We start from the raw sequence: 27,205 nt of genomic DNA, 5'->3' as shown, positions 1-27,205 counted from the left end.
CGTCCACCAGTCAGCCATCCTCACCCCCTCAGCCCAGCTCGGCCAGGGGACTTCAGGGGCCAGCAGGGACGTCGAAGGCCTGATGCAACAGCTCCTGTCCAGCTCTAGAGCTGGCTATGTAACAGGCGACCCTTCACAGCCTCCGTCTCCTCCCCCAGCCTCCCTGAGACCACCGAGGCAGGGAGCCACCCAGGGAGGGGGCTCAGGCTAAAGTCTGGGGTGCTGCAGCACCAGAGCTGGGTGGGGCACCTGACAGGGGCCGCAAATGACCCAGCCCTGCCCTCAGGGCTCCAGCTCACCCCAAAGAAAATCCGTGAGGCTCCCAAGTGACCAGTGATGTTAGTGAGGGGAGCTGGCCAGCCGGGGTGCAGGGGTCCTGGGGGAACGGGAATCGCCCAAGGCTGGGGTGCTGGCCTCTCTGGACACCCTCCTTGGCCCCGAGTGCCCTGCAGAGCCCCGATGCCATCCTGGGAAGGTTGGGCTTGGGTGGGGGCCGGGACCTCCATGGGAAGGAGGCTTCCTACAGAGGCCACTGAGGACTTCCTCCGGGTGGGGCGGGGGGGTGATGCTGGAAAGGGGGGACAAAGAGCAGGAAGCCCAGGCTGGGGGGATACAGCCAGGACCTCAGCCCCCACCCAGGCGGCTCCCTTGGGCTCAGTCACCTAGGACAAGAGCAGATGTCCCTGGGGCAGGTGGGAAGTGCAGTTCAGTCCCCCCCCCCCCCACCGCTGGTGCTGGCCCTACCCCTCCTGGGGTCCATCCAGACCCCCTCCAGTTACCTGCCCCGTCCCTCTCTTCTCCCCCAACCCCTCCGTCTGTCTGTCTCTGTCTCCCCACCCGCCTGCCCGGAATCTTCTTCCTCTGTTGAGCCCGCCTGTCCCTTCCTCAGGGTGGCCTCTGCTGATGCCGCGGTCATCGTGGTCCCCTTAGCGCTGTCCTCTTAAGCCGCGGGTGTCATTAACCCTCCTCGTTCACGCAAGCAGAGGCTTGGAGCTGGAGGGGCCAGCGATGGTGGGGGAGGGGCAAGTCCACACCCTGCAAGGGCCTTGGCTGCCAGGGTGCCAGGAAGCCGGGTCAGGGTCTGGGAAGAGACCCATTCACCAGGCTTGCTGACCCCCACCCGGGTTAAGGGCCCAGCTTCCCGAGAAGGGCCCACACCTCCGGCCTGGGGAGGGGCGGCACCTTGGAGCTGCCTTCCTGTGCGGTCTTTCCTGGCACCGAGGTAGGAGGGGGATGGGACCAAGGAAGTTAGACTCTGGGTTCGCACACTTGGGGCCCCCTGAGTCTCCGCTCCCCTCCCCTGCCCCCAGCGGCACCCCACCCACCCCAACCCCCCGCTCAGCTCCCCTCCCCTGCCCACCGGCCCCTGCTCTTAGGCCCCAGTTTCTACCTCTGACAATTAAGATGTTGAGAAGACAGACGGGCAGGGCTGGTGGTGCTTAGAAACAACATGGCCTGGCGACTCCTCTCTTACACTGAAGTCAGGGAAACTGAGGCAGAAGTCACACCCTGAAGTCAGGCGGGGGTGGGGGGGCAACCAGGACTCTCCATCTTTTTCCTCCTGCGTGCCTGCTGCACAGGGGGTCTGGGGTCACAGCGGACGAGATCCCCCCATTCCCAGTACAAGGGGGATGTGACATCAGCCACTTGACCTCGTTAAGGACTGCGAGGAAGTCAGGGGGCGGGGGGAAGCTGGCTGGGGAGCTTCCCACTCAGGAGGCGGCATCTGGGCAGAGAGGGAGCAGGGGAGGCTCAGGCTAAGGTCCTGAGGCTGCCTGGTCCGGAGGCTGCCCAGTCTCATAGGCTCCAGCCACGGCCAGGAGTTGGGATTTTTCCCTCTGCCAGGGGAAGCCGTGGGGTGTCCACGTGCTGAGAGGGTGTTTCTAAATCCACTCTGGGTGCTGGGTGGTGAACGGCTGTGAAGGAAACTGGGGCCAGGCTGAGGGGCCCAGAGGAAAGAGTGGATGGATTCTAGCGTTGGGATGATGAGGTTCTCAGGCCTCGCCGATGCCTGCTGGGGGTCCCCTCCCCCAGGCTTCTCGTGGGGAGCCCAGACCCCAGTCGCTGTGTGGAACAGAGCACTGAGGCCCCATGCCCGGTGTCCCAGGCTCCCATCACGCCTGCCCGTTTGGCGGACGGGAGACAGGCTCAGAGGCGGGTGGGCCTCGGCTCCACACCCTACACCATCCTCATCCCTGACGGGACCCATCTTCCAAGCGGATTCCTCCTGCAGCGCGGCCGCCCAAGCTCGGGGAGGGCTGCTCCCCACCGCCCCCCGCGCGGCCGCTCCGGGCAGCGAGGACTGAGACTCCCGCGACTGGGCGAGCCCGGCGCCAGCCCTGGACCCGGCTCCGATTTCCATTCAATTGACCTCGACAGTCAGCCCTCTCCCGCCTCCATCTTCCGATCTTCAGTCTCTAAAATTGAAACCTGGAATCGGCCCAGACCCTCCGCCCGCGGGTTCTGACCTCGGCCTCCCCCGCCCCCATCTCTGGCCCCCAGTCCCTGCCTCTCTGTCGCCTCCAGGGTCGGGGGTCAGGGTGGGAAACCCCCTCGGGAAACCCCCGGGGAGCAGCTGGAGGAGGGGGAGGGGAAGCGGGGTCGCGGGGCGGGGGGTGGGGGTGGGGAGAAGGAGCCCGGGGCGCCAGTATTTAAGCCACCTCCCCCGCGGGCAGTGGACAGAGCCGGGGACCGAGCATGGAGCAGGGCCTCGCCCTCCTGCTTCCCCTCTTTCTGGGGCTGCTGCAGCTGGGCCGCGGTGAGCGGGGCAGGGGTCTCCGAGCCGAGAAGGGGTTGGGAGAGAGGAGGGGCTCGGAGAGGGGCAGTGCGGAGGTTTGGGGAGGCGAGGGAGGATCCCACATTGGAGGGCCTCGGAGGAGGGGGCTGGGGCTGGGGGCGCGGGGCGGGGCTGAGAGCGCCGTCGCCCGCAGGTGGGCCGCTGAAGGTGGAGCCCCCCGAGCCCGAGGTGGCGGTGGCCGTGGGCGAGTCGCTACAGTTCACCTGCCGCCTGGCCTGCGAGGACGGCAGGACGGCCTCGGTGCAGTGGCGGGGCCTGGACACCAGCCTGGGCGCCGTGCAGTCGGGCGCGGGTAGCAGCGTCCTCTCCGTGCTCAACGCCTCGCTGTCGGCTGCGGGGCCCCGCGTGTGCGTGGGCTCCTGCGGGGACGTCGCCTTCCAACACATCGTGCGGCTCCTGGTGTTCGGTGAGCCCCCGCCCCTCCCGCCGCCGTGGCACACGCGGGGCCCAGCCAGCGGCCCTGCTTTCCCTCTATCCTTGTGCCACCTCTGCCTGGGAGGCTTCCGGGATTGCCCAGCCCGCCCCAGCTCAAAGCCGGCCTCGCAGGTCCTCCTGAGTCGATCTGCAGTCCGCTCCCTCCTCCCCGCATCCCCTCTCCCCCAATCCACCCCCAAACCTCCTGTACCTGACCCCCTTGCCCTTTCTGCGGGTGCGGCACTGGGTCTTCCCTGTCCCCGGGCACCAGCAGTCCCCACGCCCCCTCCTCAGGGCCCAGCCCTGACCCTCGGAGCTCTGCCCACCCCCTTCCTCCACTCTCTCCACAGCCTTCCCGGACCAACTGACTGTGGCTCCAGAGGCCCTGGTGGCCGGGCCGGACCAGGAGGTGGCCTGCACAGCCCACAACGTCACGCCTGCTGGCCCTGACACCCTCTCCATGTCCCTGCTCCTGGGAGATCAGGAACTGGAGGGGGTGGAGGCCCTCCGGGATGTGATGGAGGAGCCCCAGGAGGGCGAGGACCCGCTGTTCCAAGTGACACAGCGCTGGCTGCTGCCCACCTTGGGGACACCCACCCCACCCTCCCTGCACTGCCAGGCGACCATGAGGCTGACCGGCTTGGAGCTGAGCCACCGCCGGCCCATTCCAGGTGAGCCTGTGCCTCAGTGTCCCCCAGCAAGTGGGTGAGGTCACACCACCCAGCGCCTGTGAGCCTTGATGAGCGGTGCCCAGTGGTTCTTATGGAATCCTGGTTAAGCCCCTCCCCTGCTGTGTCGCCACCTGGGCAGGTCACAGTACCACAGCCGAGGAAAAATTGCATTCGATCTTTATTTTATTTTATTTTTTAATTAATTTATTTATTATTTATTTTTGGCTGTGTTAGGCCCTTGTTGCTGTGCGCGGGCTTTCTTTAGTTGCAGCGAGCGGGGGCTACTCCCGTTGTGGTGCGCAGGCTTCTCATTGCGGTGGCTTCTCTTCTTGAGGAGCACGGGTTCTAGGCGAGCGGGCTCAGTAGTTGTGGCGCACGGGCTTAGTTGCTCCGCGGCATGTGGGATCCTCCTGGACCAGGGCTCGAACCCATGTTCCCTGTGTTGGCAGGCGGATTCTTAACCTCTGCGCCACCAGGGAAGTCCCTGCATTCAATCTTTAGTCTGTCACTTCGTGGCAGCCAGGGGCTACGTCTCACTTGTTCATTCATTCAGCAGATTCGCTGAGCACCTACCCTGAGCCAGGCCCCATGAGGTGCTGCCCTTCCTCTGCCCACAGCCCTCCAGGGCTCCCACCTCCCTTTGGGTGAAAGCCCAAGCTCCCCGCGCCCATGGAGCCCTGCAGAGCCTGACCTGCTTGCCCCATCTCCCACCCCCACCCCCTGCCTCACTTCCTCCCTCTCTCCCCCTCACTCAATCTGCTGTTCCTCCGACACCCTAGGTGCAGTCCTGCCCCAGGGCCTTTGCACTGCTGTGCCCTCCACCGGGAATGCTCTTCCCCACATCTCCCTCACCTCCCTCGGGTCTCCTTCCCAGTGAGGCTTGCCCTGACCTCCCTGTCCAAGGGGTCAAACCCCACTCCCACCCCCACCACACACACACACACACACATACACACACACACTCAGGCCCTTTCTCTTCTGTTGAATGTTTGTTGACACCTTTTATCAACATCTGACTCCTGTGTGCTCTCTTTATTTTTTTTCCCATTATCTGTCTCCCCTGCCGTTGGTTTCATCGAGATAGGAATGTGTCACCCTCGTTCATGGCTGTCCCCCCAGTGGCTAAAACAGTGCTCAGCGCACAGTAGGTGTCCAATAGATACATCCTGAATGAATTAATCAATAACTGTTATCACGGAGCCTGGCGCATAGTAGGTGCACAAGAAATGCTTGCTGAATGAACTAACGATTGACAACATTTAACGTGGGGGCTGGCACACAGTAGGTGCTCAGTTCATGTCAGATGTTATTAGTTTGTCTCATCTGGGACAGGCCCTGACCGCATCACCAAGCTTCTGGCAGCCTCTCACTAAGGAAGCACAGATTCGTTCTCTGAGAGGGCACCCCAATACTCATGTTAATGGCTGAGGCCTGGGGGCCGGGAAAGGTTTGGCTCAAGTAGAAGCAGGGGTGGGGGGGGAGGCAGGGGTGTGCTGGGAGGGTGTGCACAGAGTCCTCCGGATTTGAGAGCCGTCACACAGCGGAATGGACAGATCCCCTCTCGGGGCCTCAGTCTCTCATCTGCACCGCAAGGGGGCGGGGCACCCCCTTCCCTCTCCCCACCCCTCAGTCCCATAATAATAAGATCCAACATCTGTGTCACTCTCCACGCCAGCCCCTGGGGTGGGACCTCTCACCCAGCTTTCCAGTTGAGGAAAGTGAGACACGGAGATTTGGATGCTCGCTGGGGGAGGGGCATGACAGACCCCGAGCCGGCTCCTGCCCACTGGGATACCCTGCGATTCACGCAAGTGAATGGACGGGGCTTGGAGCGGTTCTGGTCCAACCACGTGGTCCGGGTGGAGAGAGGGAGGGAGGAGAAGGGGCTGGGCAGCAGCAAGAACAGATGGCTGCCGTGTTTTCCAGTCCTGCAGGGCCTGACCTCCCTGGAGCCCCCCGTCATGACCCCCCCAGAGCCCAGCACCACAGAGCCCCCGGAGCCCCCCGTCACGACATCCCTGAAGCCCCCCGTCACCACCTCCCCCGAGGCCACCCCAGAGCAGGCCTCCAACCACAGCCCCAGGAGTCCTGGCCCCGTGCCCCGGAACAGCTCCACCAGGCCCTGCCGGCCGGAGATCCGCCAGTTGTCAGCAGCAGGGGGCCTGGAGCTGCTGTGTGAGGTGGTCTGCGGCCCAGGTGTGGCCGTGCGCTGGACCCAGGCCCCCGGCGGGCTGGCAGCCTACGAGACGCGGGAGGTGGGGGCCCAGGCTTGGCTGAGCGGCGGGAGCGTGCTGTGGGCCAGATGCCACAGTGAGGGCTGGTTCCAGTGTTGCCTGGACCCAGGGGGCCAGACGGCTAACCTGTACGTGGCCTCAGAAATCTGTGAGTTCAGGGGCTGGGGCGGGCACTGGGGGAGCCTGAGAGGGAGGGGAACCTTGTGTCTGGCCTTAGACAAGGGGGGCCCTGCCAGCCTGTGTCCCCAGCTGTCCAGTGGACTTCTGTGACCCTATAAGATCACAACTGCCTGCATGGCGATAACTAAGTTTCAGGGACTGTGTAGGTGTCACAACACTTTGTAAACTCTAAACTCTGTGGACTGAGACAGCCTGTGGGATAGAGACAGAAATAGAAGGGGCGTCCCTGGCGGTCCAGCAGTTAACACTCCGTGCTTGCAATGCAGGGGGCGCAGGTTCGATCCCTGGTCTGGGAACGAAGATCTGTGTGGCGTGGCCAAAAAAGAAAAAAAAAAAAAAAAAAAATAGAATACAGCCACTTTGGTAATTTCCGTTTTTCTGGTAGCCACATTCAGGAATAAAAAGGTAAAAATAAGTTTGACCAATATATTTCATCGAACCCAATATATCTCAGACGTTATCATTTCAACATGTAATCTATAAAGAAGCATGAATGAGATTTTTTTTTTTCCAAACTAAGTCTTCAAAATGCAATGTGTGTTTTACAAAGACAGCGCTGTCCACTCAGACTGATCACATTTCAAATGCAGCTGTGGCGAGTGGTCCCTCACTGGACAGCTCACTTCTGACTACAAGGTCCTATGGACCTTTCAAAAGACTCACTCTAAAGGACTTTGGATAGTCCAGCGATTTTTATACATTTCAGAAGTCGTTTTAAACCGTGAAGTCCTTTGTAAAATTTCAGGGAACTCGGTCAATCCGGGAGCCCTTAGCCGACTCCGCTGGGCTGCTCCCCAAACCTGCAGAGAGGTGCAGGACTCCGTGTGCCTCTCTCTCCAGGCTCCCCGCTAACGTCTGCACCCCTGTGGACGGGCAGCTTGGTGCTGGGGCTGCTTCTCCTGGTGTTCCTGACCTACCGCCTGTGGAAACGCTGCCGGCCCACCAGATGATGACCTGGGCCCCCTGCCCCGCCTGGACCACACGGAGGGGGATTTTCCTTCCACTCAGTTGCGACTAGAGGATGTTTGCAGGGTTCTGGACAGCAGGGGGGCTGACCGTGGACCCCTTATCCTGATAGCCAGCACATCCAGGCTCCCCAGCTGGCTGGGCTTCCCCTCAGTGGGGACCCTGGGGAGCTGCCACCCCCCCCCCCACACGGTGCAGAGCTGGAGAATAAAGAGCATCTGGTCTGACCTCGGTGGTTCCTGTCGTGGTCTGAGGACACGGGGAATCCCCGGCACAGCTCCAACCATCCTCTGCTCTAGGTGACTCTCCAGAGAGACAAGGAAGGACAGGACACCCCAGCCCCACGTGGCCAGGGGTGGGGGGAAGAGGCGTGTGCTCTGTCTGGTGCCTTTCCCTGCATATGGGGACACTGGCGCTTAATGAGTAACTAGGAGTCCTCAAAAGAAGCGGAGAAAAGTATTTGTTGGAGGGAAGCACGGGCAAAGACACAGAAGAGAGGTGGCTTGATAAGGGAAATTGCATCTCTTTTGGGGTGGCTGGAGGCTAAAGCGTGGGGAGAGGCGAGAGAGAGGCTGGAAATGATACCGGCAGATGAAGGGCTGTGGATGCCAGGGTCGTCTGCCTTCTGGAACCGAGGTGCTATGGGAGAGTTTAGCGCGATAGAGGATGCGGTGTGAGAAAGTTCCCTCTAGTGGTAAGGAAAGGTAACAGCCTGGGACGGGGAACTGGGGACCGTGGGTGGTCCACTCGCTCTGTGAACCCGTACAGCGGACTAGGAGCCGCGGAAGCGCAGACCAGACCCCTAACCCAGCCTGGTGGGGAGAGGGGGCCTTTCCCCACGAGGTGAGCTACAAACTCGCACGGAGATTGGGTTAGGCTGAAGACCAGGCTGAGCACAAAGGCTCCGAGTTGAAAATCAGAAAAGGGGGCGGGAGCGGCGCTCAGTCCCGGAGTTGGGGGTGGAACCATCCCGCCCACTCTCAGCAGGGCTTCCCTGGTAACCAATGACACCGGTTGCTAGGGGACCATGCTAATGAAGGACTCGCACACTACCAAGATAGCAAGCAATCCGGCTTCATACCAGAAACCAAGCCCTTCCTAGGGATCCATTTTGGAGTCTGGCAAAATTTAAGTTCCGGGCCTAAGCCAGGAAAGCCAACCAGCACACCTAAAGAGGAAAACGGAGAGAGAGTGAGTGCCAATGAGAACCTAGAGAAAAGGGTGGCCTGCGCTGGTTATTTCCCAGAGTCTCCCCGCGGGATCCGGGCGCCCTCTGCCCTCAACCAAAATGGCCGCCCCCGAGGTGACAGCGCACTGTGAAATATGGACGTCCTTCCGGTCCCGCTGCCCTCAGCAAAGATGGCGGCAGTGGAGAAGCGGCGGCTGGCTGTGGCCCAGGCGGCCAATTTCACAGGCAGCGGCCGGCCGGGGGTGTCCCGAGCAGCGGCGACGGCCGAGAGTGAGGAGGACTTCCTGCGGCAGGTCGGCGTGACGGAGATGCTGCGCGCGGCCCTGCTGAAGGTGCTGGAGGCGCGACCCGAGGAGCCCATCGCCTTCTTGGCGCACTACTTCGAGAACATGGGCCTGCGGTCTCCTGCAAACGGCGGCGCCGGGGAGCCCCCGGGCCAGCTCCTCCTGCAGCAGCAGCGCCTGGGCCGCGCGCTGTGGCACCTTCGCCTGGCTCACCACTCCCAGAGGTGCGGGGCTGGGCCGGGCCTGGGCGGGTAGGGGCCGCGGCCGGACTTCAACTCCCAGCGGGCTCCGCGCGGCTCCCCACCCCCGGCGCCGGCTCTCGAGCGCGGGGCGTGGTGGGAACTGTAGTCCGCTCTGCCTGGCGCGGGAGGGGCGCGGATGGCGCCGGGCTGCAGGGCCCCGGAGGGGCCACCCGAGTGCTGGCGCCGGTAGCTCTGGCCGACTTGGGCTTGGTGATGCCTATTTGCAGGTGTTGAGGTCCCCCTTGCAGCCTACCTCACTTTTGAAAATCATGGAGCCCAGACAGGACTTGCCCAAGGTTGCAGAGCCAGTCCTCCGAGCCAGGTCTCTCCTAGCTGCTTTGTTCCCAGCGTGGTAGCATCCCCGTCCATTCAGCCAGAAAATGAATATTTACAGGGCTGGGCCGTGGAGATAGAGAGCAATCCAGGTCCCCTGCGGGCAGGAGAGATGTCCAGGAAGGGGCCTGCATGACACACAGGGAAAGGTGTTGCAGGCACGAGGCCACCGGGTGCACTGGCCTGGAGGCTGTGGGGCTGCAGTGTGCGACCCACGGGGGAGGGGAAGGCCGGGAGCCTTCGCAGGGCTGAAGCATGGAGGGGTGGAGGGGATGGCGCCTGCCCCCCCACCCCCTTAGAAGCGGGTGAGGGAATGGTCCGTGTCAGGTGGATGGGGAGAAGCTGTTTCACTCGCAGCATCAGCCAGACAGGGTGGGCACTGGATGTGGGTGGGCTGGGTCTTGGATGGGGGTAGTCCCCAGAGAACCCAGGAAGGGGGAGGAAGCCAAGCAAGGGAGCGTTTCAGCCTGGCCCCAGCACCCGCCTCCCTGGGGGCAGCCCTCCCGAGAGAGTCAAGGTGCGGACCCCAAGCAGGGGAGCACAGAGAGGCTGGGAGGAAGCCGGATGTGGGAAGGGGTGTGGAGAACGGGCATCCCATTCGGAGCACCCGGTCTCCACCACAGGGGAAGGGCAAGCGGGTTGTCCAAAGTGACAGCCAGAAAAGGGAATGGCCAGGGCCACCCCTGAGATGGGGACCTGGCGGGGAGCAGGCTGGTGGGCATTCACGGGTTCTGGTTGTTCAGGAACAGCCCCAGGTGGTCCCTGAGATGGGAGGTCACTGGTTTGGGGGAAGTTTCCAGAGTGGCTTGGGGACCGTTAAGTTGGGAGCTGGGAAAACCTCGAAGCAGGAAGGTGGACAGTTGGGTCGGCAGCTGAGACGTGTGACGGGGCCGGGTGGTTGTCACCTGGTGGCGGGGGGCTGTTTGTGAAGGCTTAGGGGAGCTGAGAAGAGCCCAGGACCCGATTCTGAGGAGCCACAGCCTCAGTGAACCCACAGGAAAGCGTGAGAAGGCAGAACAGACATGAAGGAGGGAACCAGAAGACAGGGAACCAGGACATCCTCCAAGGAGGAGAAGAGTCAGCGGCAGGGTCACCACGTGCAGTCGTTCAGGTCAAGCACTGCACAAGCCGTTCACTCCATAGACGTCACAGACGAGGACCTTTATGTGAAGGCTTTTTGCAGAGCTTTGCCTAATTTATGCAAAGGCACCTTGTGGGCTGGCGGCGGCCCTGCGTCCAATGGCCCTAGAGATGAGGGCTGAGAAGCATCTGTTGGATTTAGAACCAAGGGGCCCATTTGAGTGTCCTGGGGCTGCTGTAACCAATTACCACAAACTTGGTGACTTAAAACAACAGAAATTTATTCTCCCACGGTTCTGGAGGCCAAAGTCCGAAGTCCGGGGGCAGCAGGGCTGTGCTGTCTCTGGAGACTATAGAGGAAGGTCCTTCCTGCCTCTTCCAGCTTCTGGAAGCTCCAAGCATCCTTGGCTTGTGGCCGCATCCTCGCAGCCTCTGCCTTGTCTTCCCATGGCTTCTCTTCTGTGTCACTCTCTCAAAAGGACACTTGGCATTGGATTTAAGGCTACCTCACCCCATCTCCAGATCCTGAACTAATTACATCTTTCAAAGACCCTATTTCCAAATCAGGTCACATTCACAGGTTCTGGGTGGACGTGCACTTGGGGGGGCCCTATTCACCATACTGAAGGGGTGTTGGAGCAGTTCTCAGGAGGAGCAGAGGGAGAAGAGTGAGCAGGGTGAGCGGCCGGTGCTGGTGGTGCACCTGGTCTCCCCGAGGCGGGGCTGCTGCTGAACTCAGAGATCCGTTCCCAGTGAGGAGCCCCATAACCTCGGCTGCCGGGTCAGAAGCAGAAGCCAGGCCAGGCGGGTCCCCCCGAGGCTGGGCAGCCTCGTCCCTATGCTGAGGGGTGGGCCGGGGAATCCCGGGGCTGCTCTTGCCAGCGACCTGAGCACGAAAGATCTGGGGAGAACTCAACCAAAATCCCCTCTGCTGTTGTCTCGAAATCACACGTGCTGGCTGCTAGGACTGGTGACGGCGGCACTGAGATTCCACCGGCGCTCAGAGCACAAACACAGCAGACCCGGCATGGTGGCCCAGGGCCGCCTTCTAAGCTGCCACGTGCTAATAGGAACAGCAAGAGTGCCAACCGCTGCAGGTCCCCGTGGCCCCAGAGAACATGCAAAAGCACCAAAGGGTCTGAGCCAGTCTCCTCAGCTCCGAGCATGCTCTGTGGGGTGTCCCGGGCTCTGTGGGGTGTGGAGCAGCCTCCCTGCCCCCACCCACTCGATACCAGGAGCCCTCTCCATTGTGACAAGCACAGACATCCTCAGACATCACCCAGTGTCCCCTGGGGGCAGAATCTCCTCAGACAAGACCCCCCAGATTATGGGATTCCACGGACCCCCCAGGAGACTACGTCCCATGACCATCTGACCTCTGAGGTCCTGGAATGCTGCACACGTTTAAATACACGCCTGAGTGGGAGGGAGGGGAGGTGACCCACAGACGCTGGGGGCCACCCTGGTTTACACCGCCTGATTCAGTGGGGATGTATGCAGGCATCTGGTGTGAGCAGGGAGAGGACCCAATTTCTTTCCAAACAATTAACCAGAGTCACTCCTCCTCAGCACTGCTAACACTGTTGGGGGGGGGGGGTTGCGGTCACTCTGTGCGGGGCCGTCCTGGGCCCTGCAAGTGTTGGGCAGCCTCCTGGGTCTCCACCCACCCAGTGGTGGCAACCATAACTGTCACCAGTGTCCCCTGGGGGCAGAGGCACCCCATTGAGAGCCCCCGGTCTACCTCGGAAAGTCTCCATGTCTCCGTGACAAGACCCATAAATAGGTTCTTTTTTAACAAATGCCCACGTGCTTTGCAAACTGCTCCGTGTGGGAGCTGACACAGGCGGAGCCTGAGGACCAGAGCCCAGGACGGCAGACGGTGTGGGAGCTCCCTCATGGCTGGGAGCCCCCGGGAGGGCGGCCTTGAGATGGGGTGTGGCCTTCCTCTGGCTTCTTGCCTGACGCTCTCATCTCACTGGACCGGAACTGCCCCCCTGTGCATCTTCCTGCCCGCGACGCCCATGGTACACAGAACCTGGACAGCGCTGAGTGGCAGCTGGTGACAGCTAATGATAGGCGCACGCGGGCCCCTGCCACACGCCAGGCACAAAATCTACCCTCTGTCCTCCCAAGAATCCTGAGACGCAAGGACTAGAACCCTTATTCTCCAGAGGAGGGAAGCAGAGCGCAGTGGCTAGATCCGGTGCAGGTCTGGGCCAGCCAGGAACAGCGCTGAGCGCACAGGGTGCTCAGGGGTCCCCGCACGCCACCGCCTCCAGGGGGAGTGATTCAGCTCAAGACAACTAGTGGGTCGACCAGGTTCCTTGGGGAGGCATCAGGCAGAGCTGGGCGGATGGTGGACGCTCAGGCCCCATCAGGACGAGCCGTCAGGCCACAGGGACACACCCGAAACCTCAGTGGCCTCACACGGCTGCTGCTGGGTTGGCAGGGGCTCTGCTCACTCAGGCTTGCGGGGAGTGGACCCTCCACGGGAAGTGGGCCATGTTCTCGTGGGGGTGGGGCGGCCTGCCTTCAAGACGCCCCCGAGATGCACTCACCCCCCCGTATTCACACCCTTGGGCAGCTGCCTGCGTTGCCACCCTGCCGGTCACTTGCTCCAGGGTCCAGCGCCGTGACCTTAGCACACTCACACTGCCCCGTGGGGAGAGGCCTCCGCAGGGAGCCTTCAGGGGACAGCAGCCCTGCCAGGGTCCTGGTTGCAGACTGAGCCGGGACCACCCAGCCAAGCTGCTCCCAGTTCCTGACTCAGGCTGCAATGTGATCTAGGTGTGGCGGTAACTGCCACGCGGCCACAGAGTTGACACGGACATCATCACTGCCAGGTCCCCCGGACCCACTCGTCGTGGTGAAAGGAGTTGATAACAAAAGCTCCTGCGAGGGGTTATTGTGAGGCGGCAGCAGCTAACACGGTGCCAGTCCTGGGAACGGGAGCATGGCTCTACGTCTGGCACCCCCAGCGCTTCACGGAGTGATCTCACTGACCTTAAAGCGCCAGCACATCCTAAGGACCCAAGAAGTGAGAAGTGAATCCCAGATCGGCAAGACCCCAGGTCCTCCCCCCTCCCCTCTGGCCCTCGGTTCCTCCTCTGTAAAGGGCCTTGACCCACAGAGCTCACTGGGTGACCATGTCCATCCCTGGGCCCTGCCCTGGGCACCTGCCATGCTCCGGCCCAGCGTGGACCGGGCTCGCACCCACGCTGACCCGTACAGGTCCCACAGATAAGAGTGGAGCTGGGCTCCCAGAAAAGGCGAATGTGAGCCCTGGGGGTGCCCCTTCCTCTGTGGGACCCTTGGCCTGGCCGCTGCCCTGAGCCCCACTTCCCCTTTGCTTTAGTGGAGATGGAACTGGGCCTCGGCCGGCCGCCGGCTGTTGAGAGGAGGATGGGAATGAGACCCGGGTTATCTAGATGCCCAGGCTCACCCCAGGCCACTCACTTAACCACTTGTGAGGCTCCAGTGTGGCCAGGGCGCGTGGCGCGACCTCAGGGTCCTCATGGGGCAGGCGGTAAGTAGTGTCAGCGCCGTGGCTGGTCCCTGACGTGACCGTTGGGTCTGCTGTTGCAGCAGAAGGCAGCATGTCTGGGTTGACGTGGCCACCTGTGGATAAATCTTTACCCACGAAGACAGGCGGCAGCGGGTTTGAGCCACAGTGTGGGTTACTGCCTCTGGGCCTGCAGGGGTGAAAAGAGGCAACCCAGATTAAAAGGTAGGGATGTGTCCTGCCACAGTGACACCCCATGGGCACACACATCATCGGTGGAATGGAGAGTCCGTGGGCGGATGCCCATCGTCGGAGTCAGCAGACGTTTCTGAGGCTCCTGGGCAGTGTTCTGGGCGCTGGGGTTGTAACAGTGACCAACAGATAAACTCCCTGACATAGGCCCCTGGGCTGAGCTGGTGGGAGGGAGGGAACTCGTGAGGACACCACAAAGAGAAGTACAGGAAGGGGTTAGGGGGTCAAGGAGGGTTCCCCCCCCCCCATAAGGTGACATTGAGCAAAGGCTCAAAGCTGTGGGGAGACCTGGGGGAGGGCGCTCCAGGTCAGGGCGCAGCTGGTGCAAAGGCCCTGAGGCTGGACGGGCCGGCGCGTTGGAGGAGGGGCCGGGGGGCAGGGGCGGGGCTCTGGCGCGGCCCGACGGCCCCTCCGCCCGCAGGACCGCCTTCAACAACAACGTCGGCGTGGCCTACGAGTGCCTGAGCGCCAGCGGGCGCAAGAAGAAGCCGGGGCTGGACGGGCGCACGTACAGCGAGCTGCTGAAGCGCATCTGCCGGGACGGGGAGGCCCCCGAGGAGGTGGTGGCGCCGCTGTTGCGCAAGATCCAGTGCCGGGACCACGAGGCAGTGCCGCTGGCCGTGTTCCGTGCGGGGATGCTCACCTGCTTCGTGCTGCTGGAGTTCGTGGCGCGCGCCGGCGCCCTCTACCGGCTGTTGGAGGACCCGGGCCTGGCCGTGGCTGACCGCCACGTGAGCCAGGCCGTGCTGGACACGCTGGAGGGGGCCCTGCAGGCCAGCGACGACACCGCGCCCGCGCGCTACCTGGAGGCCGGCTCGCGCCTGGGGCCCGACAGCCTGGCGCTGGCCATGGACCGCGCGCTGGTGGCCCGGCGGCCCAGCGCCCCCATGACCCGGGAGGAGTTCCTGGAGAAGGCGGCCGCCCTCTTCATCGCCAAGGTCAAGCCCGTGGGCTGAGCCCCTCCCTCGGCCGCCGCTTCCTCCACCCGGATACCTGGGGCCCTCGGGGTCCGGCTCACCGGGGCCAGGACTGGGGTGTCCCTGCATGCCAGGGGTGCAGGGAGCCCCCCTCACCCAGCTTCCCACCTGGAATGATGCCCGAGCCCCCTTCGGGGGGAGGCCAAGGGTCCCTTCCCGCCCACCTGCCAAGGCCCCTCTCCTCAGCAGAAATAAAATCTGTTCCCCAGGCTGACCTGGTGTGTGTGTGTGTGTGCACCCGTGTCCAGCCCCCAGCACGCTTCCCTGGAAACGCTCTCCACTCGGGCGCACTCCGGCCAGCCCCAGCGGGTCCCACCACTGCCCAGAAACCCCAGGGAGCCCCTGGACTCAGCTTTATGAGAGCAGAGGGCATTGGGGCCTGGACGCACAGCCCCGAGACCTGGGAGTCATGGCTGGCCCCCAGCCTGCCCTCCACGAGCGCCCCGCCCCAGCAGTTCCTCCCTGGACCTCGGCTTCCCCAACCACCAAAGGGAGAGGTCAGCTGGGCAGGTAGTCATGATGGTGACGACAGAAACAGCTAACAGGTCTGAGACCTGACAATGTCTTGACTCACCGCCGCCCTATACGGAAGGTAATCCACTGCCCGCATTTGGCAGATGGGGAAACCAAGCCCGGAGGAGTGAAGGTCGCAGCACCAGCAAGGGGCCAGCAGGGATCCGAACCCGGGCCCGCGCTCTGTAACCCAGAGCCACAGCGCCTTCACCACCGCCACGGGGCCCGTCCGGGATCCAGGCACACCCGTGAGAGTCACCAAGCACCCTGGGTGTCCCCCTTTCCGCCAGCAGGAGCACGTCCTGGACGGAGGATTCCGCAGGAAGCAGATTCCCAGCCCAGGACAGTTGCAGGCGGGTGACTTCACTCTCTTGGCCTCAGTTTCCTCCTCTGTTAAATGGGACCCAGGGCACCCCTATTTTGATTGAGGGAGATCACACGGGGACAGAATCTAAAGCCTTTTTCGAGCTACCAATGGCAGGGACCTCCCCAGCCTACCATTTCCCAGCACCTGCCGTTGGCCGGTAATCGATACACCAGTGAGTTGCGCTGTGTTTTCCAAAAGCAGCCACGGCTTCCTTTCTGTTCCCATTTGCTCTTCCTGAATCTCCCACCCCGCCACTAAGGGGCAGGTAAGAGGTGGAATCTGCATTCCCTCTCCTTGCACTTGGTGGCTTTTGTGACCGTACTTGGCTTCCACGTCAGGGTCACAAAAGGCGGGTGCCGGCGGGGGACGCGGTGGCCTGAGGAAGCACAGGCCACACAGAGGTTCCCGACTAGAGACTCCTGCTTTGCAGGTAAATGAATGAATGTTACTATTTCAAGCCACGAAGTTTGGGGGTCATTTGTTACATAACCAGAAGCTTCACAAAGGTGCCCCCTCCGTCAGCATTAGCTGTTACTGACACCGCACACAGAAAATGGGCCGCCGTGTCAGCGGGCTGAGGCCCTTAGGGGGCTGGACGGCCTCGGGGAGCAAGCTGTGCTGAGGGCCCTGCGGCACGGAGCTCGCGGCCAGGCAGGACATCCGCATGAAATGCGCAGTGCAGGTAGACTCATGGGCCCCAGCAGCCTCCGGTCAGCTCTGTGGTCCCCTGGGCTAGACGCTGTGTAGCAGGTGTCACTGGTGCCACCAGATCCCCTTCCCATCTGCCGAGGCTCACAGCTGCCCCACCAGAGACCAAGCCATGTGGCCCAGGAGGCCTCATCCCCCCATCTGGGGCAGGATTGGCCAGTGACCACCAGGGGTCGTGGCCAGTGAGTGACCACAGGGGGATCCAAGAGCTGGCCCGCTTGCCTCAGGGGATGCTAACTCACATTCCAGGGTCCCCCCCCCCCGGATCAGGCTGAGGCCAACTCCATCTGGGGTCACCTGCCCTGCCCTGCCACCTTCCCTCACTGCCACCCCTGAGTCACCATCACGCCTGGTCTTGGGTCCTGAAGTCCTGGTTTGACCTTTACAGGCACAGCGCGGGGAAGCTGAACTGTTCTGCTTATCTGACCTCACAGCAGTGTGGACGCTCGGACTCCCTGCCCTCCAAACCCCCCGCCCCCATAGTGTTCACTCCACAGCACCCCGAAGGCTCCTCCTCTTCCCCAGCTTCTCTGGGGGAAGGCGTCCTCCTACTGTGTCAGGGATCTCTCCTCTCCTCATGCTTCCTCCTCACTTGGCATCTCATCCTGGCCATGGCTTCCATTATTGCCTGGTCACCAAGCAGTCTCAAATTCACGTCTCAGGCCCAGCCCTGCTCTGCTCCAGCCCTGGAGAGCCAACCACTTGCTGGGCGTCTCCTCAGGGACATCCCAAGGACATCCCAGGCCTGCCACATCCAGGACGGAGCCTCCGCTCAGCCCCCCTGACCCTGGGGCTCCTCTGGAGTCTGTGGTCTCCGAGGAAGCCCCCAGTCCACCCAGGACCAGGGCTCAGCCTGGATGCCTCCCCTGTCCCCTCAGCTGGCCCTTCTCTGCATCCTGTAGGTTGCACATCATAGCTTCATCCTGCCTGCGCCTCCCCACACTGGTCCAGCCCTCATCCTCACTGCCCTGGGCGACCCCACCAGCCAGTAGGAGTGCTCCAGGGAACCTGGCCTCAGTGCTTGGTTCAGGAACAGCATGTGACTCCCAGCTGGCCAATGAGCTGCAGCCCTGGGACTTTTTCTGGGGTGGCTGAGCTGGGAGGACCTGGGCCTGGATCCTGGAGCCATCTGGTCACCACAAGGCCTGTGAACAAAGTGAGCACTCAGGAAAGCTGAGCAGAGAGACTCCCCAGCTTCTTTCCTTGACTCTGTCCCCTCACTATGCCCCAGGCACACCTCAGGCCTTTGCACGCGCTGTTCTCTTTCCCTGTAACACTGTTCCTCCAGACCCAAGGGGCTCACCCCATTCTGGTCCCCACTCAAATGTCACCTCCTGAGAGGCGCCTCCCCTGAGCCCCTATCCAAGATAACTCTCCTGCTCCACCCCCGTTGCTAATGCCTCACTATCCTTTATTTTTCTTCATAGCAATTATTGCTATCAGAAGTTGCTTACTTATTCAATAGCTTGCTTATGTCCTTTCTCCCTGTCTCCCCAAGGGGAGGGATTTTTACATATTTTATTCACTGCTGTACCCCCGGCACCTAGATTTGTCTGTGGAAGTCCATGAATTAATTAATCAATTTTCCAGAGGAAGACTCTGACGCTCATAGAAGCGAGGGTATTCAGTTCCTGTGGCTGTCATAACAAACCACCGCAAAAACAAAACAACACAAAACAAACAAACAAAAAAACCAAAAACCTCAGAAAACCCCACGACAACACAAGTTCATTATCTTACAATTCTACATTTAAGGACCATTTCCAAGTTCATGACAGACCTAGATTTGAATTGAGGGCTCTTCTGTTGCATGTGATGGAAGGCTCAACTCAAACTGGCTTAATAAGAAAAGAAGTAATTTATTGACTTGCACCATTGCAAGGGGAGGCCAGGCATGGCTGGATCCAGGAGCACAAACAGGGTCTTCAGCACTTTCTCATCAGTTGGCTCAGCTTTCCTGAGCACCAACTTTGTTCACAGGCCTCGTGGTGACGAGACGGTCCTATAGCTCCAGGTCCAGGTTCTCCCAGCTCAGACGTCTCAGCAGCATCGTGTCCCCAGAAAAAGGCCAAGTCACATGCTGTTCCTGAACCAACCACTGCAGCCAGGGGGCCTAGGGTACTCTGATTGGAGGACCCATCCCTGAAGCCAGGGCTTGAGGATCAGTCCAACTGGAACCTTGCAGACTAAGAGTGGGAGACCCCATGGGAAAATGGAGGTGCTGTGGCCAGAAAATGGGCAGGTAGAAACCCCAGATGTCCACCACCTCAGGATATTTCAGAGCCTGAGGTGCAGGCTTTCCTGGGGGACAAGGCCTCATGTGGGACCAGCTGGAGGGGCCATAAACCTGGTACCTCTCTTTACATTTCCAGGGCCGCCCCCACTCACCCAATAACTCCTGCAATAACTCCTGTGGGGTGTACGCAGGGAGACATCTTGGGAAACGTCTCTGGAAGAATCATTATTAATTCTAATTACTATTCATCAACAAGCTGCCACATGCCGAGGCTATGACACTGGTGCTATGGGCAGAGAATGAGGGGCAGAGAATGAGGGACAGAGAACGCTTGGAACACTGGACAAACAGGGGCGTGCAGCCCACTTTACAGATGACGGGCCCCTCCAGGTCCCTCGGGGTGCAGGGCAGAGCCCCCTTACTGATGAAGCTGCTGCTTTGCCCAAGGCTTTCTCAGACTCCTTCCATCCCCACAGATGACATCTTGTTTTCCTTCCCCAGACGGGTTTACCTGCCTGTCCTCAGCGGGGACCAGCACAGGGTCAGGGCCAGGTGTCGGGGCAGCCAGGGGAGGAAATTAGCTCAGCTCAGCCCGAGGTGTTGGTGCAACTGTTGGCTGCCCGGGTCACCTGCCAGCAAGGCCACCACAGGCCTCGAGTGCCACGCCCACCCTCGTGGGGCGCTGTCACCTGCGGACGTGCAGGGATGGAGGCCAGGCCCCATCCCAACTCTCCGACCCAGAGCTGTGTGGGTGTCCGGGCCCGGGGCACAGCCAGGTCAGCGCTCTGGCAGGGTCGGGGTAAAGCCCAGGGTGGGGTCAAAGGTCGGCCTGAGACGCGGGCACAGCCAGGGAGGGTCAGGGCTCTGGTCTGGGGTTCGGCCCGGACGGGTGCCGAGTCCACGCTGCAGAGGTGTGCCAAGTGGGGAGGGGGCTGCGAGCGGCGGGACCCTCCCGGCTCCAGCGTCCGGGGGTGGGGGTGGGGCCCCGGCCCGGTCACAGGTGGGGAAACTGAGGCTCGGGACGGCTCCGCCCTGGCCCCGCCCTGCAACGGGACGTCACAAAAAGGCCCCAAAAGCGCGGCGGGCCGAGCCAGGCGGCGCAGCTCAGCCCTGCCCGCGGCCCCGCGCACAGGGGACCCAGGCACTCGTCCGAGCTAGGGCGGCAGCGGCGGCCTCCCCAGGTGTCGGAAGCGGCAAAGCGCCTGCGCGCGCGGCCCCCGGATCCCGGCGGCGCGCTCCGCGGCAGTGGTAGGGGTCGCTTCCCGGCGTGCCCCGCGGGCGGGCGCGCAGCGCAGGCGCGGGCGGCGGGGGCGGGGCGCGGAGGCTGAGGTGAGCGCCGGGCGGCGGTGCAGAGCTACTGGAGCGCCCGGCGGCTCCGGGTGGCGGTGGCGGCGCAGACGAAGAAGGCGGCCCCGGCCCCGGCCCGTCCCGCGCCCCCACGGCCCCGCGGCCCCAAGTGCCCCCGGCCCCGGGCCCGTCCGCCGCCGCCATGGCCCGGCCGCTGGTGCCCAGCTCGCAGAAGGCGCTACTTCTGGAGCTCAAGGGGCTGCAGGAGGAGCCGGTGGAGGGCTTCCGGGTGACCCTGGTGGACGAGGGCGACCTGTACAACTGGGAGGTGGCCATCTTCGGGCCCCCCAACACCTACTACGAGGGCGGCTACTTCAAGGTGAGCGGCGGGGTCAGGGGGCGGCGACCCCCTCTTCCGGCTCCTCGGGGCCCCTCCCCCGCCTCTGCCCCCTGCCCCTGCTCGCTCCCTTGGCGGGACCCGTTCTCACTGTCTCTCCTCCTCACGGGGTTCCTTCTCTCTCCCTCTCCTCCTCGCGGGGCCCCCATCTTCTGTCCCTCCTCCTCTCGGGGCCCCCTCTCTCTACCCCGCTGCCTGACCGCCTCTGGCGAGCTACGGGCCCTCGGTCAACCCCTCTGGCCCTAGGAGTCCCCGAGAAGCGCCTGTTCCCTCTAAGGCCGCTTCATGTCCCCAGAGGGGAGGCCCGGGACCCTCCCTGTTTCTATGGGTGCGGGGCCCTTGCTTCCCCCAGCCCCTGGTGCCCGTCCCCCTCCTCCCGGCCCTGCCCGCTGCCCGGAGCGGACAAAGAGGCCTCCCCAGAACCAGCCAGCACTGTTGGGAGGGAGGGAGGCCCGCCGCCTGGGGGCTGGCTCGGACACTGGCTCGGGTTCCAACAAAGGCCCGGATGGGGTTGGCAGCCGGGACCTGCTTGGAAAGCGGCCACCCTGGCTGATAGCAGGGGACCCGGCCCGCTGGGCTTCATCCTGAGCTTTACGTAACCTGTTCTCTCCGGCCGTCGCTCCCACCCTCCGCCTTGTCCCCGGGAGCCACGCCACAGAGCCCACCCAGGTCCGGCCTCAGAAGCTTAGGCTCTTCTGCGCCCCGGCTGGCCTTTCTCAGGTTCCTCTGAGCAGGCGGCTTCTTGGGCCCCATGTCGCCCGCCCTGGGTCGCTTGTGGGCGCTCTGTGAGCGGGGAGGTCAGGGCTGTCCCCAGGACCGGCTGTGTTTCTGACAAGTGTGACGAGGGCTTAGGCCAGAACCTGGACAGGATATGAGTCCACATGTGGGCTTGGAAGGACCCTTCCCAGATCAAAGGACTTTGCTCCTCGAGCCAGACGGACAAGGCAGGGGGTCTCCTTGTGAGAGAAGCGGAGCCTGGGCCCTCAGCTGGAACACCCCCATTGCCGCCTGCCAAGAGCCCAGCAGCCAGGCTGGGAGGCCCGGGCGGGGGCGGGGTGGAGCTGGCACTGCCTGGACAGATGTCTGTGTTTGCACTTTTGGCTAACATTTTAGCCACGCCTGGTCAGTGGCCTGGATGGGGCAGGCTGGCCTGCTGGGGTGATTCTTGAGTTGAGATTCCCTCGTTACTGGGGTGGGATGGGGGGATGAGCATGGACAGTCCTGGGCTGAGTTCTGATGTGGAATCCGTCTTCCCCGTGCAGGACACGGGTTGGGGGCTGGTGACCAAATGGTTTAACCAGCCCTCCTCCCCCAGCCTCTTTTGTCTGCATCTGGGAGCAGCTGGCTGTGAGGATAAGGGCCCCACTCAGAGCTGGAATAGCATGAGTCCCACCCTGAGGCCACGCCAGGGCTCTGAGCAAGGGTGCTGGACTGGAAAGAAAGGAAAAGACCTGGGTTTCTGGCTATTGCCCACTGTTTGCAAGGGATTGTGGGTAGGACCTTCCAGGCTGGCTTTGGGGGGATGATCCTGTTATTCTAGAAACCTGGGCTAGGGAGGGGCGCTGCAAATCTGATCGCGTTCGCCGCGAGGGTCTGTCCTCGAGGAAGGCAGCGTGGGACCCACAGTGGTTCTGCCACCCTCAGATCCTCCTGTTCTGAGGTGGTTGGCTGGGGAATGGGGGAAAGATGTGGAAATACAGGGGCTGGAAGTGCCCGGGGGGCACCATTGCTTTCCAGCACCTTCCTCTCAGCCCGCCCGGCCTCACCCACTCCTCCTAACAAGCCAGAGGGGTTCTGGGCAGCGTGTGCTGAGGGGTGCCCCAGAGACCTGGTTTGGGGAGCCCCTCCACAGCTGCATTCTGTGTGCCCTCAGGCAAGGTACTCTTCTTCTCTGAGCCTCAGTTGGCACAGCGGTAAAGGCATCTCTGGGACTTGATGGGTGTTTGGTGAGGGGAGGCCTGTCCCCCTACTCGCTAAGGAGGCCTCAGCTGGTCTCTGCCTTCACTTAGAAATGCAGCCCTGGGCTTAGCGGGACCAAGGGGCAGGGTCTGAGGCCCGAGTTCCAGACTGACTTCAGGCCTCAGCACGTTCACTCCAGAACAGAGGGCCTTCCCCCGAGTGCCCCCAACACCCCCTGCCCAAGAGGACGATTCTTTAAAGATGGGGGGCGCGTGCAGCAGAGGTGTCCCACGTTGGCCCCGAGAGCCTGAAGCACCATCAGGATCCCAGGACTGGGGCTTAAACAGGCGAGGCCGGGGCATAGCTCTCCCTCGCAGCCCTCCCCCGTCTGCCCGTGACCTTCCCGTTTGCCTTCCTGACCCCCCAGGGCTGATACCTGCGGGCAAAGAGCCTGTCCGCCTGGTGCTGACTCATCTCCACCCCCGGCGCCTGCCCAGTGAACACCCGTCTATTTTAATCCTCCCCACAGGCTGGAGACTGAGGCTGGGAGCCCAGCGCGGTGCTTGGGCACCCGGCTCCTGGGGCTGGGCCCACCACGCTCCCTGGGGCCAGGGCTCTGGTCCCCCCAGAGGCCTGGGCTGGGACAGGCCTGGAGCTGCTCCCTGGCGAGTGCCCACCCCCCCACCCCCCGCCACCGACAGCAGGGCAGGGATTGGGGTCGTCAGCTCAGCTCGGTGACCCCGAAAAGCCCTCGGCCCGTGAAGGGCGCCGGAGACAGACGAGTCCCAGGCTGACCGCTGTGTGTGGTCTTGGGCGGCCTGACCCGGCCCTGGCTGAGCCTCTGTTCTCCCCCACCAGGCGCGCCTCAAGTTCCCCATTGACTACCCCTACTCTCCGCCGGCCTTTCGCTTCCTGACCAAGATGTGGCACCCCAACATCTACGAGGTGAGCCTGCTCCTCCGGGGGGCGGGCTGGGGCGAGGGGCGTGTGGACGGGAGCCTCGTGGGTGCTGACCCCCCGCCCCCGTGCCGCGCAGACTGGGGACGTGTGCATCTCCATCCTCCACCCCCCCGTCGATGACCCCCAGAGCGGGGAGCTGCCCTCGGAGCGGTGGAACCCCACGCAGAACGTCAGGTGAGGCGGTCGGCGTCGGGCAGGCCAGCCCTGTGGATGTAGACACGGGAGGACGCAGCTCCCTGCTGGGTGGCAGCGTTTGTGGGAGCCACCTCCCGCCAGAGCCCCCATCCCTGCCGGCCTCTCCCCCATTTCCTGCCATCCCTGCCCCAGCCACCTTCAGGAACGGTCTCTGGGACTCCTGTGGCCGTGTCTGCGTGCCCCTGGGGTCCCCCCTCCTTCCTCGAGCCCCAGGGAGCGCAGCCCTTCCATCCCCTGGTGCTGTGCTCACCCTGAGCGGTCCGGGCACTCTCCTCCTCTCCAGGCTGGAGTGAGAATGAGTGGCACAGGGGACCCACTCCAGGCAGGATGCCCCAGGGAGGGGACAGGCCTGCTCCAGCGGAGGGAAGATGGTCCTGGCCTTGGCTGTCCACCCACGTCCCATCCCAGGAGCCCGGCACGCAGCAGAGGGCAGGTGGAGGGTGGCGGACCGGGTCGGGGCATGAGGCTCCCGGGTGGACCGCCCCCACGCCGACTCCTGTTGCCTCCCCTAGGACCATCCTCCTGAGCGTCATCTCCCTCCTCAACGAACCCAACACCTTCTCACCGGCCAACGTGGACGCTTCCGTGATGTACAGGAAGTGGAAAGAAAGCAAAGGCAAGGACCGCGAATACACGGACATTATCCGGTGAGTGGGCCTGGGGCCTGGGGAGGCAGGGCGGCCCCTCCTGAGCCCTCCTCCTCTTGCCGGAAAAGCTGGGGTCTTTCTCTCGTGAAGCCTGTGGTCCACATGTGTACTGTCGTGTATGGACGTGCCACGTGTGTGTGCATGTCTCATGTGCGTGGCGTGTGGGAGCATGCACCTCACACAGAGATAAACACCCTGGTGCCCGCCAGGATCTAGCAGGGTCTTGCCACATCCTTCTGCTTTGACGCTGAAAGGGCAGAGATCCCGCCGGTACCCCCGATCCCCTGTGCACGTGGACCCTGCGTGCTGGGCCGTGCGCGCGTGTGTGTGGCCACGTGCTTTTCCCCACGCGGTCTCCTCCGGGACCATGCTGTGCGGGGTGTTCCATCTTTTCACCTAACGGGAGTGAATTTCGCAATTTTGAAACTTGGAGTTATTCTCTAAAGGTAGCAAAGCCGAGTGGTATGAGCACGTTTAGGAAATAACTTCTTTTACGAAAAGTCAGTTTCTCTTGGTTATAAAAGCAGCGCATCACTTAGGAGTTTGCCAGGGTGAACTTCTCTCATTTCCGTTGTTTTCTGTTTTTCCCCGTGAACAGGCAGGTGCCCGGCCTCGCAGGGGAGTCTGTGCGAAACATTCCCCAAGGGCCTGCACTCTCTGCTCTGTTATGTTCGTGTGTCCCATGAGCTGCTCTAGGAACCCCTGGGGTTTGTGACTTCTTTCATGACAAACTAAACACTTCACTAAGTCTCCTCCAAAGAAGTTTTTAGTCTGTCATTTGCCTCTTAGAAAAGGGAGTAGGTCAGACACGTGTCTCCATGACGACCCAGCCCCCCCCAGGCCCAGCGTTCACCCGGGGAAACAGGTCCTCGTCCTCACCCGCCTCCAGGCGCATGCTCACCCACCGTGTCCGCGCAGCTGTGGGGACCTGTGCCCGTGGGCCGGCCGCGCGACCCCGTGGCGGGAGCTCCAGAAAGCCCACCGGCGCTGTCGGGTGGTGGGACCCCAGGCGCAGCAGGTGTGGTCAGAGCTCCCGCCGGCTACCATCAGTTGGATAAAGCCCCGGACGGAAAGCACGTGCTGGAGACACGGTGCTGGTGACAGGAAGACGCTCAAGTACAGAGAGGAGAGGACCCGGGACCCCTGCCTGGTGGGGATGTGCCGAGCGTCCCGCCATGGGTGCCTCCCAGTGGCTGGCCCTTCCCCTGGGGCTGCTGAGCAACCCCGCCCGCCCCACCCGCCACCCTGCACCCTCCACCCTGCCCCTCACCCACTGGCCCAGCCCAGCGCCGTGGCTGCTCCCACCTCAGCGGCCAGGGCCGACCTGCGCTTCTCTTCCTGATGAGCTGACACCCTCCCTGTGTCTGCACAGCCCTCGTCCTGGCTCAGAGCCCGCGTTCCGCCCCCTCCCGCATGCGTGTGCTCGTGTCTGTGCGCGCGTGTGTGAGCAGAGGCCTGTACACGCGCGGGGGCCGTGAGCGGTTGGGCCCGTCTGCTCTGCCCCGCCCCCCGCCCCGGCCATCCTGTCGCTGGCCCCCGTGGCCCGGCCGTCGCCCCGGTTGTCCTACTCTGTTTCACGGGAGCGAGCGCGGGGGCCCCGGGGCTGCCGGCCGCAATGAGGCAGACCCCGCTTCTCCCCGCAGGAAGCAGGTCCTGGGGACCAAGGTGGACGCGGAGCGGGACGGCGTGAAGGTGCCCACCACGCTGGCTGAGTACTGCGTGAAGACCAAGGCCCCAGCGCCCGACGAGGGCTCGGACCTCTTCTACGACGACTACTACGAGGACGCCGAGGTCGAGGCCGAGGCCGACAGCTGCTTCGGGGACGATGAGGATGACTCGGGCACCGAGGAGTGCTGACACCGCGTCTCCGCAAATAAACTTACAGATTTTACCTCAGCCGCCCACTCTCTGCCGCCGCCACTACCTCCGGACACTGCGTCCGCCCTGTCCCCTCCGCCTCCGGGGAGGCCGCTGCGCTCGCGGCCCCGCGTGGGCCGGACGCCGCTTGGGGACCCTGGCCCGCTCGCCCCACCCACCAGCTGGAGCCAGAGACTCGGGGTCCCGGCTTGAGAGCGGACAGATTGACTCGGGGTCACCTCTTCTCTCTGCTTGCGGTTGTTTGGAATCTAAATAAAGCGACTTTATGAGAAGCCCGAGGACCAACCTCTCCTTGGCCGTGAGGCCAACGGGGCCCAGGCGGGGACGCAGGCCCTGGTGCCATGCATGTGACCCGAGACCGGCAGGCGGCAGCCGCCCCTCCGAGCCTGGAAGCTCCCCAGGGGTCTCCTGTCAGGTTTGCTGATTTGGGGGGAGGGGCCGCAGAGACCAGGGTCTGGCCAGGCGGGGGCGTGGGGTGCATTCTTGGGGCTGAGGGGTGGCCCCGGGGGTCCGAAGCCCCAGCTCCTGGGCAAAAATAAAGTTTTATTGGAACAAAGCCACACCCATTTCTTCCCCTACATTTGGCTGCTTCTGAGCAGCAGCTTTAGAACTGAGTGATTGCAACCTAGCGTCTGGGCCGAAAGCCAGAAATACCGTCTGGGCGTTTACGGGAAAGTTTACCCCACCTGCCACCACCCTTGGGCCTGTTGGTCCAGCCCCTCTGCTCCCCTGGGACCCCTTCTCCCCGTCCCCAGGCTGCTGTAACAAACAGATCCAGACTCGGTGTTCACCCTTCATCATGCTCGACTTATGTGGGTCGGGGTCACATTGGTGTGGGGAGGGAAGGGTGCGTGTCCCTGCCCCACCGCCTAGATGACTGGAGCCTCAGGGCCGGGAGGATGAGGGCCCAGGAGCCAGGCCAGTGCCCACCAGCCTCAGGGTCACGCGGTGCCGCTTGCCGTGCACAGGACAGATGGGAACAGGCGTGAGCCCCCAG

The 27,205-nt window shown here is 62.9% G+C and overlaps 3 protein-coding genes across 6 annotated transcripts; all 3 read left to right on the top strand.

The window, feature by feature from the left end:
* Window positions 1-2,682: 2,682 nt before the first annotated feature.
* MADCAM1 (mucosal vascular addressin cell adhesion molecule 1) lies at window positions 2,683-7,490 on the top strand. The gene is made up of 5 exons (XM_059919926.1): window positions 2,683-2,758; window positions 2,931-3,203; window positions 3,562-3,882; window positions 5,809-6,264; window positions 7,137-7,490. The coding sequence occupies exons 1-5, from the start codon at window positions 2,698-2,700 to the stop codon at window positions 7,244-7,246; spliced, it is 1,221 nt and encodes a 406-aa protein (XP_059775909.1). The 5' UTR covers window positions 2,683-2,697; the 3' UTR covers window positions 7,247-7,490.
* A 1,095-nt stretch (window positions 7,491-8,585) lies between these two features.
* On the top strand, window positions 8,586-15,335 carry TPGS1 (tubulin polyglutamylase complex subunit 1). Its single transcript, XM_059919045.1, has 2 exons — window positions 8,586-8,959; window positions 14,566-15,335. The coding sequence occupies exons 1-2, from the start codon at window positions 8,586-8,588 to the stop codon at window positions 15,098-15,100; spliced, it is 909 nt and encodes a 302-aa protein (XP_059775028.1). The 3' UTR covers window positions 15,101-15,335.
* A 4,949-nt stretch (window positions 15,336-20,284) lies between these two features.
* On the top strand, window positions 20,285-26,480 carry CDC34 (cell division cycle 34, ubiqiutin conjugating enzyme). 4 transcript variants are annotated; one of them, XM_059919044.1, is made up of 5 exons: window positions 20,285-20,611; window positions 23,387-23,473; window positions 23,565-23,662; window positions 24,196-24,330; window positions 25,974-26,480. In XM_059919044.1, exons 1-5 carry the CDS (start codon window positions 20,435-20,437, stop codon window positions 26,185-26,187), a joined length of 711 nt encoding a protein of 236 aa, XP_059775027.1. In that variant the 5' UTR covers window positions 20,285-20,434; the 3' UTR covers window positions 26,188-26,480. The 4 variants fall into 4 exon arrangements, with proteins under 4 accessions (XP_059775027.1, XP_059775026.1, XP_059775025.1 ...); XM_059919043.1 differs by having other exon boundaries at window positions 20,364-20,611; window positions 24,929-26,067; XM_059919042.1 differs by lacking the exon at window positions 23,565-23,662 and having other exon boundaries at window positions 20,364-20,611; window positions 25,978-26,480.
* The last annotated feature ends 725 nt before the right edge of the window (window positions 26,481-27,205 follow it).

Source organism: Balaenoptera ricei, chromosome 3, assembly GCF_028023285.1.
Source record: "Balaenoptera ricei isolate mBalRic1 chromosome 3, mBalRic1.hap2, whole genome shotgun sequence".
NCBI classification, from domain to species: Eukaryota; Metazoa; Chordata; class Mammalia; order Artiodactyla; family Balaenopteridae; genus Balaenoptera; species Balaenoptera ricei.
Note: the sequence above shows the minus strand (reverse complement) of the source record. Positions and strands in the feature narration are given on the sequence as shown.

Coding starts and splice junctions, on each gene's coding strand:
- TPGS1 (XM_059919045.1), top strand. CDS start 8,586: ATGGACGTCCTTCCGGTCCCGCTGCCCTCAGCAAAGATGGCGGCAGTG. Junction 8,960..14,565: donor CTGGCTCACCACTCCCAGAG/GTGCGGGGCTGG, acceptor CTCCGCCCGCAG/GACCGCCTTCAACAACAACG.
- MADCAM1 (XM_059919926.1), top strand. CDS start 2,698: ATGGAGCAGGGCCTCGCCCTCCTGCTTCCCCTCTTTCTGGGGCTGCTG. Junction 3,883..5,808: donor CCACCGCCGGCCCATTCCAG/GTGAGCCTGTGC, acceptor CGTGTTTTCCAG/TCCTGCAGGGCCTGACCTCC. Junction 6,265..7,136: donor GTACGTGGCCTCAGAAATCT/GTGAGTTCAGGG, acceptor CTCTCTCTCCAG/GCTCCCCGCTAACGTCTGCA.
- CDC34 (XM_059919044.1), top strand. CDS start 20,435: ATGGCCCGGCCGCTGGTGCCCAGCTCGCAGAAGGCGCTACTTCTGGAG. Junction 20,612..23,386: donor ACGAGGGCGGCTACTTCAAG/GTGAGCGGCGGG, acceptor CTCCCCCACCAG/GCGCGCCTCAAGTTCCCCAT. Junction 23,663..24,195: donor AACCCCACGCAGAACGTCAG/GTGAGGCGGTCG, acceptor TGCCTCCCCTAG/GACCATCCTCCTGAGCGTCA.